Raw genomic sequence first — 20,285 nt, 5'->3', positions numbered from 1 at the left:
AAATCAAGTTCTCTGACCATAATGAAATTGAATTAGCAACCAATAACAAAAAACTTTGAAAAATCACCAAGTATTTAAAAATTAGAAAATACACTTTTGTCCGAGCACGGTGGCTCATGCCTGTAATCCCAACACTTTTGGAGGATGAGGTGGGAGGATTGCTTGAGTCCAGGAGTTTAAGACCCACCCAGGTAACACAGTGAGACCCTGTCTCTACAAAAAATACAAAAATTAGCTGGGTTTGGTAGCACATGCCTGTAGTGCCACCTACTTGGAAGGGTGAGGTGGGAGAATCTCTTGAGTCCAGGAGGTCAAGGCTACAGTGAGTAGTAATCGTACCACCCTGGGTGAGAGCGCATAACTCTGCCTCAAAAAGAAAAAAAAACACAACATACTTTGAAATAACCCATGTAACAGCAAAGAGATACTTCAGGAAAATTAGAAAGCATACTGAACTAAGTGATATAAAATAAGACATCCAAAGTTGTGGAATGTTGGTAAAACAATACTGAACCACATATCAGAAAAAAAATTTTAATTGATGAAAGAAACTTTTACCAAAGTAGAGAAGAAAGGAAATACTAAAGAATAGAAATCAATAAAACAGAAAAAGAACATAACAACATTGTTCATTAAGAACAAAGACATCCAAAGCTAGTTATTTCTGAAGATTGAAAAAACTGGTAAACTTGTAGGCAAACTCAAAAAGAAAAAAAAGAAAGATGACACAAATTGTCAAATATCAGTAATGAAAGGGAAGATATCTGTACAGATCCTATAGATAATTAAAATACAATGAGGAAATATTAAAAACAAGTTGATGATGTTAATAAATTTAGCAACTTTTAAATGTAAACTGATTATTCAAAAGATACATATATCATCAAAACAGACACAGAAGAAATAGAAAATAGGAATCTATTATCTATTAAATAATTTGAATTTGTAATTTAAAACTTTAAACAACATAAAACCTCTTGGCTCAAATGTCTTCTCTAGGGAATTTTATTACACATTTAAGAAAGGACTAACACTGATCTTACAAAAACATTTTCAAAATTAGAGAAAAAGAACATCTTTCAACTCATTTGAATCCAGCATTGCCCTGATTCCAAAACCAGATCAAAACATTACAATAAAAGAAAATGACAGACCAATAGGCCTTATGAATACATAGGCAAAAGATTTTTAAAAAATAATTGTCAATACAATCATGCAATATCTAAAAAGGTAGTACTATCAAAATAGGTTTATGTCAAAAATGCAAGGTTGGCTTAACATTAAAAAAATCCAAAAAAAAAAAAATCCATGTAATTTATCATGTTACTAGATTAAATGAGAAAAACCATATGAGCTCTTATTAAATGGAAAAAATCTTAAAGAATGTAATATGCATTCCTGATAAACATTCTCAACTAAGAAGGAAACTTTATCAACCTGAAAAATGATATCCATAAAGACCCTACACCTAGCATCAAACCTAATAATGAAAGATTGAATACTTTCCCCCTGAAGACATGGAAAAAAGCAATTATGTCTGCTCTCACCATTTCTACTCAATATTACTTGTGGTCTTGGCTATGGCAATAAGGCAAGACCAAAACAGATTTAAGATTGAAAACTATGACATAAACCTTTGTTTATTCAAATATAATTCTCTAAGAAGGAAATCGTAAGGAATAAAGAAAAGAATAAATAAATGAGTTTGGCAAAATCATACGGCTTAAGTTCAACATTCAAAATTCAACAATATTTCTTTATATAAACAAAATCAAAATTTTAAAATATTATTTATAATAGTATCAAAAATGTTATGAGTCTAGCACTACCCAACTTGACAAAATATGTGTGAGACCTCTACACTTAAAATTACAAAATATTACTGAGAGAAATTAAAGACAACCTAAATAAATTGAGAAATATACCATGTTTAAAGATCAGAAGACTCAATACAAAGATGTGAATGTTCCCTAACAGAATAGACAGGTTCACTGTGTTATCAATTAAAATCCCAGAAGGTATTCTTCAGCTTCCATGAGATGCACAAAGCTGGATAGAACATAGCTCACATTGTAACTACAAAAAAGAACAAGGGAAAAACAAATGATCTACAAATAGAAACTTCTTGAACTCATCAGAGTGCTGTGGTTACTGGGAAACCAACCAATCCAAATTCTAATGAAAGGCAGGACACATGGGACATGAGTACTTGAGTACCTGGGGAAGACAATATTGGACACTAGTAAGAATAATTCAGTCAAAACTGTGTTAGCAAGAAAATATAGAAGCTAGGGAATCTATAGACACAAAAGGAATTCATACCCATTCACGGACTTCTGCAAAGATCTCACCAGATGTTCACAGGCATACACAAAAAGACTGAGTATATGGTGAAACTCCTGAGAAAGCATTTGTTGTGGTGCAGGCTTGGGGGAAGCATGAAGCCATTGAGAGAAAGCATGAAGTCCAGGCTGGATCCTTTCTACCATCTTTAACATGGGGAGTAAGGGGTTAGAGGGGAGCCTTAAATCCCAGAGGTAAGGGCAACAACCCTATTATGCTTTGAGCACTGTTTAAAACGCATTAGAACTAGGAGAAGAAAAATGCCAAAAAAAAAAAAAAAAAAAAAAATTTGTAGCCACACAGGAGGAAAAGGAATTCATCCTACAAATGGAAGCAGGGATGGGATACTGATTGAAGTCCCTATTCCCCAAAACCAGGACACAATGATTGCCCAGACTATTATGATGGATTTATTACCATATCTGATACAATAACGAATTCAGGCAGAAATGATGGCAATCTAGGAGGTACAGGTTTGAGTAAGCCAGACTGTCTGACTGGCGGCTATAATTTATTTTCACAGTTTGCAGTACCAAAGAAAAGTTGTTTTTAATCTGTCAGTCTTCTAACAGCTGACCTGAAGGTTAGGCTATCGGCAACAGGCCAGGAGGCAGTAAAAATATAACAAGGTTAATCAAGGGGCATACTGGTCAAAGCTATAAGAATGAAGTGATGGAATCCACTCTCACTTTTCTGTAGCTGGCACCGACCCTGAACAACTGCATCAGTTTTTAATTGGGCTGAACCACAGGTGAAACAGACTCAGTTTTTTACAAGAAATTCCTTAAATCCAGCAGCGTAATGAGTCAACTGCTTTGCTTCAGGTGGCAAAGTGAGAAATAAGCTTTTCCCCAAAAGGGGTAGGTTCTACTTCATGGAAAGCCAAAATGATACAAACGCCAGGCCAGCTGCATCCCTTTTCAAAGCTGCATCTGCCTTTTTCAAAAGAGGTGCACTTGGTATCTCATTGTGGTTTTGATTTGCATTTCTCTGATGGCCAGTGATGATGAGCATTTTTTCATGTGTCTGTTGGCTGTATGACTGTCTTCTTTTGAGAAATGTCTGTTCATATCCTTTGCCCACTTTTTGATGGGGTTGTTTGTTTTTTTCTTGTAAATTTGTTTGAGTTCTTTGTAGATTCTGGATATTAGCCCTTTTTCAGATGAGTAGATTGCAAAATGTAAACTAGTTCAACCATTATGGAAAACAGTATGGCAATTCCTCAAGAATCTAGAACTAGATGTACCATATGACCCAGCCATCCCACTACTGGGTATATACACAAAGGATTATAAATCATGCTGCTATAAAGACACATGCACACGTATGTTTATTGTGGCACTATTCACAATAGCAAAGACTTGGAATCAACCCAAATGTCCATCTGTGACAGACTGGATTAAGGAAATGTGGCACATATACACCATGGAATATTATGCAGCCATAAAAAAGGATGAGTTTGCGTCCTTTGTAGGGACATGGATGCAGCTGGAAACCATCATTCTTAGCAAACTATCACAAGAACAGAAAACCAAACACCGCATGTTCTCACTCATAGGTGGGAACTGAACAATGAGATCACTTGGACTCGGGAAGGGGAACATCACACATCGAGGCCTATCATGGGGAGGGGGGAGGGGGGAGGGATTGCACTGGGAGTTATACCTGATATAAATGACGAATTGATGGGTGCTGACGAGTTGATGGGTGCAGCACACCAACATGGCACAAGTATACATATGTAACAAACCTGCATGTTATGCACATGTACCCTAGAACTTAAAGTATAATAAAAAAAAAAAAAAAAAGAGGTGCACTTGGTAGCTGGGTCAGGCAGGTGGCACTGATGTACTGGGAAATGGTCTGAATTCTACAGCAGTCATGGAGCCTTTAACCAAAGTTGTGATTTTCTTTTCTTCCTTCCTGGGATGATACACTATTTTTGCTGAATCACCTAGGGAGGGGACAGCGGAACACCTCTCTACATGCAGCAGCCCATGAATAGGAGAATCTCCCCTGAATCTGTAAGTATTCATAGTGTAAGAACACAAAATTATCAATACCAGTTATACATTTAGCAGAGGAACCCAAAACAATAGTACACTGAATAGGCCCAGAGGCTCCAGCTACATTTCAGCTTTTTAAAATTGGAGTGTTTCACCCCCTGTAGGAACACAGACCAAGGAATTTAACATATGCACAAAAGGGACTACAGCCATAGCTGCCAGGAGACTACATTATTTCCTAACCAGGAGCATGGGGAAGACAAGGTAGCGGGGGAATCTATCCTACAGAGGACTGTGGTGGTGGGAAGGCTTTTCTTCTGCTTTGGTTTCTCACTCCAGGGTGATGCTGTGCTCCTGGAAGTGCTTGGGCCTAGTGGTCTCTAATTTGCCCCTGTGCATGCTGCTGGAACTCCACCCTGCAGTCCTCAGTGCCTTCAGCCTACCTTGACATTTATTGTGCTTTTTCCCCAGGGGACCCACATAGGATGGCGAATTGAGCATCTCTATTCAACACAGCTAAAAAAGTCTGAATTCCTCTCCCTCCTTGAGGTTCCCTACCATATTTGGCTTTTATCTTAAGCAGGTGAGGTTAGAATAGAGTGGGGAGAGAAAAATGAGAATCCACAAAGTGAAAGAGCAGCCATGTACCAGTCAGCAAGACTGCATTTACATTCAATTTCAAGTGGCTGCCCACTCAGACTCCACAAATGAACTTACAATATACTCAGTCTACCCAAAGCTCCACATCCTCATTGCTGATATCTTTTATGTTAGCTCTCAGAAGCCCTTGATTCAGCAGCTATAGCCATACTGCCTTTTGCCTTAGGGCTCTGAGGTTTGCTGTTTTGTTGATATAATAATAGTTTTTCCTTCTCCAGGCCTAGAGAGTGAGCAATAACCAAGGCGCTATTTGAGCAGTTTCATTTAATTCCACCCCTCACTGCTTAGCCTCAAAAAATTCATTAACAGGCAGGTCGTTAGGAGACTCTTACTCTGTACTACTGCTCAACCACTTAAACAAGAGCATTTGCTACTGGTCTCATATCCTCTAAATCAGCCCACAAGAGCCCTGTCATTTCTCTTACAGGAAACCCTATCTCTGTCAACATCATATGCTTGTAGCCAAAAATGTCAAAATTGTTTAGGGTCTAGGATTCTATCCTATTTATAAGCTGTGAATCTAGCCTGTTACTGTTTCATGGATGCTAACATAAGATGTAAGATGCCTGGGTCCAAATCAAAGAACGGTATTACCCATGATGCAGCAAGCAGTATGAGCATGATATCAATGACAATTCACCTTGCCCTCCAAGTCCCTGGCGAAGGGACTGTGGATCCTCTGTGTACTATGGGTTTTTTCACAGCTGAAGAGCACTGAGCTTAGGAAAGTTGCCATTTTTATCACAAAGAAAAGCAAGCCGCTGTATTCTATTTGTCTAGGGAGTCATTACTTCATTCCTCAAGGTTGCTAGCTACATACAACCCCTTCCTGAGAAATGGATGGGGTAAAGGTAGTTCTGTTAGGGCTTTGCATTCTCAGCATATCGAGTAAGAAGGTTCAGGGATATTCAGGGGTTATGGGGATTGTTCGTCCCAACACACTCCCATTCAACCTAATACCAGAGGTCCTAGGCAGTACAAGAAGGCAAGAATACAAATAAGTCACACATGTTTCAGGAAAAAGTAAACTCTATTTAATATAGAAAATACCATGGAATTCACACAAAAAAACTCGCAAGACTAATATATGAATTTAGTAAAGTTGCAGGATATGAGTTCGATATGATCCTAATTACATATACTAGCAATAAACAATTGGATTTGTTTAAAATTAGGTGCTACTTCAATAGCACTAAAGAAATAATTAAATACAAATCTAACAAAATATGTGCAGGATCTATAGGCCAAGAACTACAAAATATTGACAAAATAAATTTAAAAAGCCCTAAAAATAGCAGAGATACTGTGTTCATAAGTTAGAAGACTCAATACTGTTAAGATGTCAATTCTTTCCAAACTGATCCACAGATTCTCTGCAATACCAATCAAAATAACAGCAAGACTTTTTATAGATATTGCACCCCTAAACAGAGATCAGAAGGTAGCAGTAACTGAAGATACACTGCTGAATATACCTGGCAGAAAGACACCAGTGATTACAGTCTTTAGGAATTATTAATTAAACTCTTAAAATGCATTCATTTTCCCAAATGGATGACTCAAGTAGTATAGTGGATGTTATTGAGTCTATAGTAGAAATATAGCCTACAGTAAAACTCTGCCATTCTCAGGCTCTATATATAAAGAATGGCAGTCTTTTTACAAAAATGTTATGTATCTAACTAGTATCAATAACTAACTAGTATCAAGCACTAGATTGTAGACAGTCAGCTGTGTTCCCTAGCAGAGCATAAGAGTCATAACAGCACAAAAGAGGGGACTTGACATAGCTTTATTAAATATGTAATCTAGTTGATCAATGGACTTGGCCTCAGGACACGACACAAAATTAATTTCATTCTGCATAACTCAGAGGAAGAGAGTTATGCAAAGAAAAAAGGGAAGCAACAGAAAAGAGAAAACAATGGAGTGATGGGGCACAAACATGGCTATTTGTGTAGTTCTTCGATAAAAATATAAGAGAAAAACATCAATAAAATCCGTAATATTTAGGAAGGCAAAGAAGGATAGTAAGCAGTCAAAACAGTAAACCAGAAAACTGGACATGAAGGTAATAATTTGGACAAAGCCCCAAAGTAGACATACCAACAGTTGTACAACAGAGGGAGGATAAACTGTAGTAAAGTCACAGGATCCAAAGTGTAGGTATGGATGGAAAAATGGCAAGAAATGCCATGTATTTATTTTTATAATGTAAGTGATACTGGCAAATGACTTACAAACACAGTGTGAAAAATAAAAATGAAAAAAAAATGTAAATGCCCAATTTAGGTGAAATAGGGAAGGATGGGAAAGAATGGCTTGTGGATTTTCTATCTGTTAAGTGTATGCAATTCTGATGCATGTGCTTTATCAAATATAATCAGTTTTCAATTATTCTCATATAGAAAATGAATCACCAATGTTGATTCTCTACGACTTCGGCTACTCCCCACTTGATGGAAGGAAGTTCAGCAGATGGTCCATTCCTATTTTTCTGATAAAATATTTGCTGTGAAAGAAATGTAAAGTTGAGAAGCCAAATGAAATTTCTGAATTGGCGTTAAAGTAAAATAACCCTTTTTTCTATGGGCTCCGGTATCAGAGAGAGTTCAAGGTTTACTACGCTAAGTATCCATTGAAAAAGGACCCTTGTCGCAATACAGCTTAAAACTGATTTTCAGCAATTTAAAATTGTTTGTACATAGATACCTTAAGATTGTTTCAAAGTACTTTCAGTTATGGTGAATTCCAATATTTCACAAAGCTGAGTTGTTATTTACAAACTCAGAGAATCTTCAGAACTGTGCCATCAGAACTAGTCACAAGCTGGGTAAGAATGATTTGATATCAATGTTACAACATAAATATACAATAAATTACTGTCATAGTCACAGTTGTCCAAATTTAAGAAGACAAATACACAAAATTAAATATCAGAGACTCCCCATAGGATGAATTTTTTAGGAATTAAAACAGATATGCAATTAAAATATTTATAACAAAAAAGAAAAGCACGACTTTTAAAAAAGGATTTTAATTAAGCTGTATTTTGGGGTTAGAATCGTATCTAGTGCTTAGCTATCATTAGGAAGTCAAACCGTTCTCCTAGGTTAGTATACAGAGGTTATATTCATTGCACAAAATATATTAAATGCACAATTTTGAGTGTTACTACGGAAACAAGGATCTTCATAAATTGATAATCTGATATAATTTTTTTTTTTTTTGAGATCTACTCTCACCGTGTTACACAGGCTGGAGGGTAGCGGTGCAATCTCAGCCCACTGCAATCTCTGCCACCCAGGTTCAAGCGATTCTCATGCCTCAACCTCCCGAAGAGCTAGACTAGAAGCTTGTGCCATCACGCCTAATTTTTGTATTTTTTGAAGAGACAGGGTTTCACCATGTTGGCCAGATTGGTCTCGAATTCCTGATCGCAAGTGATCCACCTGCCTCAGTCTCCCAAAATGCTAGGATTATAGGCGCGAGCCACTGTACCCAGCCTGTTATTAATTCTTTTCATGAAAATAATATAATCTGATTCTCAGTCAGTGGTTGAGATATTTGCATATTTGTTAAAAACAGGGGAAGTTGGAATTATCTTGTTAAGATCTCAGCATACCTTATAATCAACAATTTGTGGTTTTTATAAAAGAAATAAAATTATACTAAGCATTGTACACAATTTTTAAAAAGTTTATATTATCTTATTTATCCTTGGAGACAAGTTACTCGTACACTAAATAAAGAGCACTGTCCATGCTTGAGCTACCATTATGGCTCAGAAACCCCAGATTTTGTTTTTTAGAAATAATCTGAATATAACTTGAAAACACTGTCTCACAAATAGTTAAACAAAGCACAAAAATACACTTCAACAAAAAGAATCAAAGTTGACCCAAAGGAAGTTTCACTTGCCAAAAGTTATACAGGTAATAAATAGCAACTAAATTTAGATTATCCAATTCTAAGTCCCAAGACCTTCATAATTTTCCAAAGAGAGAAGGCCAACCGCCTAGTAGAGTATGGTTTGCAGTTTTAACATTGACTCTGCTGCTAACTTACCTAGACCCTTTCAAGTCAGTAAATTTCTCTGTACCTTGGTTTCTTCTACTTCATGCGGATTATTCTGATGATAAACATAAGCAACTACTTGAACTCTGGCAGAAAAGCACTCCGCTGTGTTAATAATCTCCTGATCCCCATCACATATTGCCACTGATGCCATGTTTTCTCTAGTCTTAGTTTTAAGCTTAAATGAACGTGTGTGGTGGTGTGTGTGTGTGTGTGTGTGTGTGTGTTTGTGTGTGTATAAGTTATCTTTATTAATGGCTGGCATTCTAGCAAGATACTTTTCCCCAACTTTCAAAATGCACGAATAGCAGCACAACATTTTCATTTTTAGTATTACCAAAGCCTTGCCACCCAAAGCTGTGCAGAAGATTTTAGAAATTCACAACAAAATTTTCCCCACATTACTCTCAACTTCTATAGAAATGCAACTCACAACTCATATTGGTCAGCTATTCCCCTATAAAGCTTCAACACTACCAGCGGAAGATTATAAAAATGCATATTGCTTTTCAAAATAATAAGAAAATAGTTCCAATTGCAAATAAAAAACAGTATACATTTTGAAAAATGAAGGTCACTAAATATTCCTAAAATAATGGAAATAGGTGATAATTAACATTCTAACAGTTTAGCCACATGTAATGTCTTCTATTTTGTCAACAGAGTCCAGCTGTTTTATCTACTCAAATCTAAAAAAAATTTATCCTCACTATTAAAAACAGAAACTTATTTATAGGTAACTAAAATTAATAGAAATTTAATTTTAAATATTTTAATTTTATTTTTAATATTAAATTTAATCTAAATTTTAATATTTAAATTAAATATTTAAATTTTAAATATTCAGTACTTGTACTATTATTTTCATTTTGAAAATGTATCTACCTTATAATGATTTGCCTTTATAACTTACAAAGACATGTAACTAAATTACTTTATCCTTTAAAATAATATTTTACTAACAACATTAGCATGTAGTTACATATAATATTTAAGAAATAGCAATCTACTAAGAAATGTGCCCAGGTCAAAAATAGAATAAGCCAACTGAAATAAAACATTATAGCAAATGATCAGTATGCACCTACCAAATAAAAGGGTTATCAAAGGTGGAGACCAAGCAGTAACCTCCAAAAGTAATACAATAATTACTGATTAAAGTTTTATACCCTGAGACTAAGCTACTACAATGAAATGTTTAAAAAATATTTTAGGGTATTATCACCTTAGGTCAATCTGATTATTATTTTGAATGAATGAATGAATGAATGAATGAATGAATGAAATGAATGAACACCCAAATGAATGAATACTGAAGTGAAGTCATGACAATGTTTAACACCTTGAGATGCTCACAACAATTTGGAATACCCAGAGAAAATGACTTGAATACAAACAAACTAGTTGAAATTCAATGTGGTTCACAGTAAAGACGCAGTGGGTTTCTATTTGTAGAACAAAGAATCTCAACCAAAAACATATATATGACTAAAATATTCTCAAATGCAATTATCAAGGCTTTAAAAAGAATATATACTTTTTACTATGTAAATCTTTCCTATTCTCCCACCTCCCTGCATTTTTTTTAATGTTTGGCATAAGTGACCAACAAACCAGAATAGAATACACATTTTTAAAATACTAATTTACACATATTCTATTTAAGAACAACATACAACCACTCACAAATTTAGCCTTTTTAAAAAAGTGTCCTTATATAAAACAGTGGGGAGCGGGGGAAATCCCTGCTATACATATGAAGCACAGTTTAAGCCCAATACAACTGACCAATCAAAATTAGTGAATGCACTGCATCTCTCTGCAGTGGAGAGAAGCGACAAGGTAGGCTGTCATTCTGCAAAAGCTGCCCAGAACAGGCTTTCTTCTGAAAAGCAGTGCCGTTCCTTTTTAGAAAGACTGAATCTAAATGTTGTCTCTGGAGACAAGAAGCCTTCAGTATGTTAAATTACTTTCATTATGTATTTTCAGATGCTTATTGATTCCACAGTAGGAAGAGTGAGAGACTGCAGCAGCCTCTAAGCAGCACTACATGTTCCATACATTAGCAGTACTGCTGAAACAATGGCACACTACAGACACATATTTTCATTAAGGTCATTTTCGAAGAGATGTTTATGATCCTCTTCCCCCAGTCCTCTACTAACAAGTGAACAAAATGAATCAATCCAAACTGGAAATGCTTCAACTACATCAAGAATGTATCAAATCTTTAGCGGAGGTAAGATGTGTTCCTTATTATAGTATACAGTTGCTTTTGAACCGGCATAGTGGGGTAAAAATTACTTTGAAAAATTTTAGCCTAAATTTTAAGAGTTTGTTTAATTCTACTTATTGCTAGACATGTATTTTAAGATCTATTTCTTTTAAGACATGCTACATTTTAAATGTAATTTTTTAGGATGCATTGTTAAATACAAATATTCTTTGTAAATTCACTATGAAGACAGCTTTTAAGTCACTTCAGATATACTAAATATTCTTAACGTAATCAGTACAGTTTTTCTCCAGTGTTCTAAAAATGCTTATGTTTCTTAAAAGAACTAGATTTACTATTTTGCTGTTACTTATTACTTAATTTTATGTTAAGTTTATTATTGGGCATGTTCATTGAAAATTAATTTGCAGTTACAATTTTTATTACCTTTTATATTTCAACCACATGAACAATTCATCAATGGAAATTTATAGTATCTTCTGAAATCTGTTTTAATGAGTTAAAATTCAAATCATATGCTAATAATTAAGCAACTTACAATATTTTTACAGCAAAAAATGTTGTTAAATTTATTACAAAGAAGAAATAACAGTATGTTTAATCTATATTAATTGTTCATCATCTCTGAAAATACAGGTTAGCTTCTAAAATGAGAGCAGAAATTAATTTTTAAAAATACAGGTTTTCTCTCACAATTGTATTTGAAATGTGAACTCTATTGTTAAATAACATAATATATACCATCTTTATTAGGAAAAAAGAATATTTTATTTAAAGAAACAATTTTAAGCATATACTGTGGCTCTACTAATACAGTTTGGTTATTTTGATAACAAATACTGGATAATTTTTAAACAAAACTAACTTTCAATTAATTGTAAATTATTAAAAACCCTATTTCTTAACCAATTTTCTTCTTTTCACAAGGGCCGATAGCAGCTAATTCAGTATTTACAACTGACAATATGAAGAATGCAATTGACTGAGCATCTCCCTAGCTGTCTGAACTACGAACTGCAAGATGTTCTTGTAACACGACTTTAAGACATTAAGGAGTTAAAACCAGAGAATAGGTCTACATTACTGATGGAATATAAAAAATCAACTGTATCCTAAGAAGACGCTACATAAAATAACCACAAAAAGAAAAACAATATAACTGTAAAAGCCTGAAAAGAATTGGTGAGCATTTTAAAAGGGGAAGCTTATACTTTAATATACCAGAATTGTGGAAGCTACTGATTCTGGAAGACATAATGAAACATGAATTTCCAAAAAGAAAATAAAATACCAGCACACAAAAGGAAGATTTAGCAAGTGTTTTCTGCACTAAATATTCAGATATTCGTATCAATTGATACGACTAATGGATTTTTCTATCTGACTTTTATGACCAATTATGTATTCTCTTCTAATGAAAACAAACCAAATTAAATAGCAGATGGTTTTTATCAAAAGGACACAGCCTGGATTTATAATATAAAGCAAGTTATGTGATCAAGAAATCATTTCAAAATAGTGAGCACTCCTATAAAAACAGATTTACAATGGTAACAAAAGGATGTCTAAATATATTTTAGAAGCTACAAATCTTATGTTTCCTCTTTTGTTTTCACATATTCTGGAAAATAAAGAAACACTATCATGTACTCCATCAAAGGGAAATATAATTCGTATCATCTGAGGAAATTTCTCTTGGCTGTGACTTTTTAAAGCAAAACAAATACAAATATTATGTACTGTTCTTTAGAAATCCATCAGCCAATTAAATCTCATAATGCATGCAGTTGAAGTATTGGAGAGAAAACGAAAGAATTCCTACAAGACATGAAATAAAACACAGCTACTTCACTGTTGTCAGGTAAAAATTCATGTCAAAATCTGTCAATGATATCATGTATCAATTTGTCAAAAACTGCCATAGTGAACCAAAAGGCCCATAAGGCAACAGCAAACAGGTAGGTCAGAAGATGCATGCACCCCACCACACTGCTTAACATTTACAAAAGAACAGGATCTTGCTCTAGAGAAAATGTATTTTTCTTAATCATCATTTAACTTGACATTTCTGCTTTATTTAATTATAAATCTAACTGATGTGACAAAGACCTGATGTCTAACCTGTCAGTTCAGAAAATTTGGCACACTTAAAATTTTCCATTTTTATAGGATTTCAATGTTAGCTAAGACCTTAACTTACTGGAATAAATATGCCTCTAGTAATACATTATACTAACTCAGAAGAAATAATATTACCATTTGTGTTTCTGCAGTATTATTCCCCAAAAACATGCATAAATAAAACTGTATTCTAAAACTTGTCAAATATAACATCAAGTGAAAGTTAACATGAAATTTGAAAATTATTAGCTTTTATAATTTGTTTGAATATGATTTTGCAGTTGAAATGCTGTATTTGAAATGTGAAATATAGTTGGTTGTATGAGTTCATATTTTAAACTGAATATACTGATTGACATTTTAGCCCAGAACATTAGACATTATTTTTTACAAATTATTCTAAACCCCTATATATTAAAATATAGATTTGCATGAATTAGCAAAAGAGTTTTTTTTTTTTTTAATTTTTCTTCAAAATTAGACAATGGGTGATATATACAAAAGGTTTCACAGGTAATGTGTAACTTTAAAAGCTTCCTCAAAAAACGGGTTTCACATACTCCTTTTCCCTAAAATTTCATCTTTTACTTTAAACACTCAGTTTAAACAATGGCAACTGATATATTCCTTTAAACTACTTCAAAAATGGCTACTTCTTAATGTGATATTAAATTTCAATTTTGTTTCCACAAGATACAAGAGGGTGTGGTCACAAAATAAATCATTCATAGGCGTGATTAATGCTCTTTTACCAAGCTTTGTAGCTTTTTACTTTAGCATAATGTCCCATTGCTTCCAATTTTTAAGTTTGCCAATTGCAAAGTTCAGTGAGCATAGTAACTGTGATATATAAAACATTTATCATTGGCCTATTTCTGTGGGAAATAATTCCAAATATCCCCAAGCACATTGTTGACTTCTGAATATGAATTCAATCAACATGGATAAAGCATCTTAAACTAGTGCTCTGTACCATTTGTCATTTTAAATGAACACTTGTCCTGTTCATTTGAAATCTCACAGGAATAATTACACCTACATTCATTATGCTAGAGCATATCAAAATAGCATTTATTTGCCACCTACTCACAACATTTAAATGAAATTTTAAGACATTGGGCTGAAATTAATTTTGTATGCTAGGTAGTTTTATCATACAAAAATACACTTTATCTCAAATAATAAGCTGGAAATACTCAAATGAGAAAAACCCTTTAGTATATTAAGTAACTTTGCACTACAGAGGAACAATTTCCACAGTTATTTCTTCAAAAGAAAAACACAATTTTCTATCAAAACAATGCAACCTTGATGTTTCTTAATTCTACATTTCTATTAATAGTTTACAAACTTAAAAATTAAACTAAGTACACAATTAAAAGATTTTTTTCTTAAAAAGAACACGTTATACATCATTTAAATTGCCAAATATCAAATAGTTTATTCTATTTCACTTTCTAGGGGAAAAAACCAACTGCTCCAAAAGAATGTGTTTTTCTCCCATTCTGGAAATCAACATGCAGTCTGAATCTAACATTACAGTGCGAGATGACATTGATGACATCAACACCAATATGTACCAACCACTATCATATCCGTTAAGCTTTCAAGTGTCTCTCACCGGATTTCTTATGTTAGAAATTGTGTTGGGACTTGGCAGCAACCTCACCGTATTGGTACTTTACTGCATGAAATCCAACTTAATCAACTCTGTCAGTAACATTATTACGATGAACCTTCATGTACTTGATGTAATAATTTGTGTGGGATGTATTCCTCTAACTATAGTTATCCTTCTGCTTTCACTGGAGAGTAACACTGCTCTCATCTGCTGTTTCCACGAGGCTTGTGTATCTTTTGCAAGTGTCTCAACAGCAATCAACGTTTTTGCTATCACTTTGGACAGATATGACATTTCTGTAAAACCTGCAAACCGAATTCTGACAATGGGCAGAGCTGTAATGCTAATGATATCCATTTGGATTTTTTCTTTTTTCTCTTTCCTGATTCCTTTTATTGAGGTAAATTTTTTCAGTCTTCAAAGTGGAAATACATGGGAAAACAAGACACTTTTATGTGTCAGTACAAATGAATACTACACGGAACTGGGAATGTATTATCACTTGTTAGTACAGATCCCAATATTCTTTTTCACTGTTGTAGTAATGTTAATCACATACACCAAAATACTTCAGGCTCTTAATATTCGAATAGGCACAAGATTTTCAACAGGGCAGAAGAAGAAAGCAAGAAAGAAAAAGACAATTTCTCTAACCACACAACATGAAGCTACAGACATGTCACAAAGCAGTGGTGGGAGAAATGTAGTCTTTGGTGTAAGAACTTCAGTTTCTGTAATAATTGCCCTCCGGCGAGCTGTGAAACGACACCGTGAACGACGAGAAAGACAAAAGAGAGTCTTCAGGATGTCTTTATTGATTATTTCTACATTTCTTCTCTGCTGGACACCAATTTCTGTTTTAAATACCACTATTTTATGTTTAGGCCCAAGTGACCTTTTAGTAAAATTAAGATTGTGTTTTTTAGTCATGGCTTATGGAACAACTATATTTCACCCTCTATTATATGCATTCACTAGACAAAAATTTCAAAAGGTCTTGAAAAGTAAAATGAAAAAGCGAGTTGTTTCCATAGTGGAAGCTGATCCCCTGCCTAATAATGCTGTAATACACAACTCTTGGATAGATCCTAAAAGAAACAAAAAAATTACCTTTGAAGATAGTGAAATAAGAGAAAAATGTTTAGTACCTCAGGTTGTCACAGACTAGAGAAAAGTCTAAGTTTCACCAAATCCACATTCAAATGAGTTTTAAATTGTAAAAACTGATATTACTGCCAAATATAAGAAAAAATATTTTAAGTACTGGTTATGTTGTAAATTTTCAATGTGAATGTCAATTAGATAGGTCATATATATTCGATTTCTTCATTACTTAATGTATTTGTTGCATGGCAGTTTGTTAAAGTACTATCATGTGTATATTTTGTCAATATTATGTCCAACAGAAAATATTCATGTAAGTCATATTTTCTAAAGAATAAATACATAGCCTTAAAACAGTGTATAACTTTAAAATGTAACTGACATAGGTATCCTTGCTTTTTTTTTTAAGTTAAAATGCATTGTTTCTAAGCCACAAACTATAGATAAATTTAGATTACAACTAGAGTAGCATTTTAATCTAAAAACCAAAATTATGGGCTCAAAACAATCCAGTATTTTCCATACCACTATGCTATGTTTCCTGGTATAGTGTATTTGCTATATTTGATGCATCAAAAATAATTAAGTACGTATGAAGTTTTATTGTTTTAAATGTAAAAAATCATAGAATTTATCAAAATTTTAAAATTAATGAACCAAAAAAACCTCTATATCCACACCAAGACAGAGAAACTTTAAAATTCATGTTTACTATGAAAAAAAGATTGATTTTCTAAGTTCAAGGACAGTATGCCTATAACATACAAATGAAATGAAAATAAAGGGAAGGAAGAATACTAAAGCACCAGCCTCTTTCTTCCCTCCTCACTTTGCTTAAATCTAAGCCAAACGCTCTGGATTAATATAGCATACTGATTAAAACAAAACAAAAAAAAAGTACATTAAAATAAACTGACTTCCTAACTTTATTCAACTCAGCCCTTTCGTATAATAGAAAGTTAACTACCCAAATCTGAATACCAGGAATGAAAAAAAAAAGACTTTAAGTCATTATAGAAAAGTCTAACAAAGCCTCTAATTTTAGATACATACAACTTTAGAGTAATACAGTTTATACAATGTTCCTACCAAATCATAGCTCCCAAGTATTTCAAAATGTAGTTGTTTTATTTCCACACTGAAAATCACTAAGGTAACAATAAGTCTTGTCACTTTTCTACTGTATCATCACTTAATTTAACTTTAGGTATTTTTCTCTCCAAACCTCAATTCATGTGGGAAAATCATGAAATTACTAAACTTAACTATGGATTACAAGGATTGGGAATCTCATATCAAACAAACATTTTCCAGTTGTTATAATGTAGTAATCTATCAATAAGTGCCAATATCACTATCAGAAAATTTGCCATAAGTTATTTCAAATAGGAAAATACTTACTGCATTGTAATTGGTTAGCTGAACTTTTATTCTATTTTCTGAAACTGTACCCACTAAACCAAGTAGCAATTCATTTTTAAAGAAAATATTAAATGTCTAAAAATTCAATAATATATCACTTTTATACAAATAAATGAGATTTATCCAGTCTAGTTTACTGAATACCCTAATCCTTGGAGAAACAAATACCATGCAATAGCTTGAACTCACTAAGGTTACATGGCAAATTAAATAGTAATTTACTTCTGATAATAATGTTAACATAATTTCAAATCTTGGCAAAAGCCCAGTTTCCTTCTGCCTTATTTTCTACTGTTTTTTTGGAATTAAAAAAAAATGCTTCAATTTAACAAAATGTAGCATAAGCAACTGAGATATTTTTTGAAATGCCAAAAAGAAATTAATACTTCAGGAACAAAAGGATTAAGAAAATTTTCATTTGGTAAATACATTTGGCACTGACTAGCTCCTAATCTTCTTTTATTTTATTTTTTACCCCATGAAATAAAACAAACTCATTAATATCTTCATTTAAAAATTTTAAAAATGAATTTTGTAATTGGACTCCCAAGCATAAATTAAAATTTTAATATCTAGTTTTATAATCTTAATAAAAATTAGACTTTTTTTAGACCTTCATATTAAGAAAAACTCCCTTGTGTTTTAAATATTTTTATTCTTCAGGTTTGTAACTATGCCAAAGAATTCAGTATAAAAACAGAGATTTCTATTATATTTGTCTAAACTGCTTTCATGCCTTCTTGTCCTCTGTAATAAGAAATTAAATAAGAAATAAATGGTAAATATTACAACATTGCCCTTTAAACTGCTATCATTTCTATACTTGACACTGAAGCAGACATTTAACAAGCATTTCTGACCATCTGTAATGATCTTTCAGGTATATAAAAGTGCATCAACTGATTTACGACAAAGAAAATTCATACCTATCAGAAAACTTCTAATAGCTTTTTAATGTGTTAAGTAGTATATAACACGTAAATCAAAGTAATATTTATGTGTTAAAAATTTAGCTTCAAAAACAAGTCACAACTATGTTTCCAACTACTGACCTCAGCTTAAATGTGAGAATGAGAAGCTTAGACAACTTTTTGTATTAAACATCTGTTGTATGAAAAGATAAAATATTTCTACTTTCTTTACGTTGGTCTTCATTACAATGTGTGAATTTTTCACTTTATTTCAAATAATTTTGCTCAAAAAAACATTAAGGCTAATTCTTCCTGTTAGAATGAAAAATTGAAAATGCAAAAGCAATAGAGGCAACAATAAACTCAATATGGGATCCTTCTTAAAACTACATTTTTCTATCCATATATTACAAATCATAGGCACAGATATCAATTTCTACATAATTAACTGGGTCAGTTCTTCCAAAGGATAAAAAGCCCTTAGTAGCCCTTAGTAGGGCTTATTCCACATAGTATTTTAAATACCAACCAAAGATGAGCTCAACAAGATGTGGTAAATTTTATTTGCTTTGTTTTGTGTGTTAATTTAAGGGAGTTATTACTCTACCAACTACTACTGAACAAATGTTCAAACTTATTGTGAAGGTAGACTTATTTACAATCATACATCTTTAAAATGCCATTCATATCTGACCCAAGTCAATTTTTAGGTGTATGTTCTATTCTTTCATCTTTTAACTAAAACAACAGTAGTCTCCCCTTATCTGTGGTTTTACCTGCTGCAGCTTCAGTTACCCATGGTCAGTTAGCATGGTCAACTCTGTGGTCCAAAAATATTAAACGGAAAACTCCAGAAATAAACAATTTATAAGTTTTAAATTGTTATATTTAAACTTATTTATAAATTTATGTATAATTGTACTACTTTATTATTACTTGTTAATATCCTACTGTGCCTAACATATGATTTAAACTTTATCATAGGTATGTATGTATAGGAAAAAAACATAGTACATGATATACTATATATAGGGTTCAATACTATCCATGGTTTCAGGCATTCTCTGGTGGTCCTGGGATGTATCCCTGAAGATAAGCAGGGACGAATGTGTAGCAAAATCTCAGTTCTTTGGGCATTAAAAACTAGATTTCTCATTGAACTGAAATTAGACTAAAGGGTTAAAAAAATATAAAATTATTAGAAAACAGGACCTTAGTAGGGCTTATTCCACATAGTATTTCAAGGCTACTTCCCAAAGTCAATAAAACTTTTAATTTTATTGCATTTCATGATTATACAATTAAGTACTAGCTTTGTGATTCAATTAGCATTTAAAATCTTACAGAAAAGAGGCATTTTGGCAGATAGTTTGAATTATATGATAGAGTCATTACCCTCAAGAGCTTATAATCTAGCATCAAGGTATTAAAAAGTATGGCAATACCTAAAAACAGAGGCAGTGTGGTAAATACTATAAAAGAAGAATACAGTTCTTAATAGACTTACGAAAGGGATCATGTTGAATTTAAGAAGAAAGCCTTCTATCTTATGCTAGAAGAGATATCTGAGCAGGGGAATACAAGGTGAAAAAATGAGCTTCAAAAAAACAAAACAGCAATACATGGAATTGACGAGGTAAGACACAGAAAATAGGAAGCTGCTGCCATCACCTTCATAGCTAGTGAAAAGCCAGGCAAAAAGTGATGGCACTAGCTTGACAAGGGAGTGTTCAGATGTGACAGGCAATGTGAAGGCCATCACTTAGAAAAATCAGTATTTTCTA

The 20,285-nt window shown here is 33.1% G+C and overlaps 2 protein-coding genes across 4 annotated transcripts in view; one reads left to right on the top strand and one right to left on the bottom strand.

Annotated features, from left to right (window-relative positions):
• Positions 1-20,285, bottom strand: part of COG5 (component of oligomeric golgi complex 5) — a 380,460-nt gene that overhangs the window by 272,931 nt on the left and 87,244 nt on the right. The window lies entirely within an intron of this gene.
• Positions 10,896-16,545, top strand: GPR22 (G protein-coupled receptor 22). Of its 2 annotated transcripts, XM_011948211.1 has the most exons (3): positions 10,896-11,325; positions 12,250-13,183; positions 14,905-16,545. In XM_011948211.1, the coding sequence occupies exon 3, from the start codon at positions 14,931-14,933 to the stop codon at positions 16,230-16,232; it is 1,302 nt and encodes a 433-aa protein (XP_011803601.1). In that variant the 5' UTR covers positions 10,896-11,325; positions 12,250-13,183; positions 14,905-14,930; the 3' UTR covers positions 16,233-16,545. The 2 variants fall into 2 exon arrangements, with proteins under 2 accessions (XP_011803601.1, XP_011803602.1); XM_011948212.1 differs by lacking the exons at positions 10,896-11,325; positions 12,250-13,183 and adding an exon at positions 13,210-13,284 and having other exon boundaries at positions 14,883-16,518.

Source organism: Colobus angolensis, unplaced genomic scaffold, assembly GCF_000951035.1.
Source record: "Colobus angolensis palliatus isolate OR3802 unplaced genomic scaffold, Cang.pa_1.0 Scaffold275, whole genome shotgun sequence".
Lineage (NCBI taxonomy): Eukaryota > Metazoa > Chordata > Mammalia > Primates > Cercopithecidae > Colobus > Colobus angolensis.
This window is presented reverse-complemented; position numbering and strand designations above follow the sequence as displayed.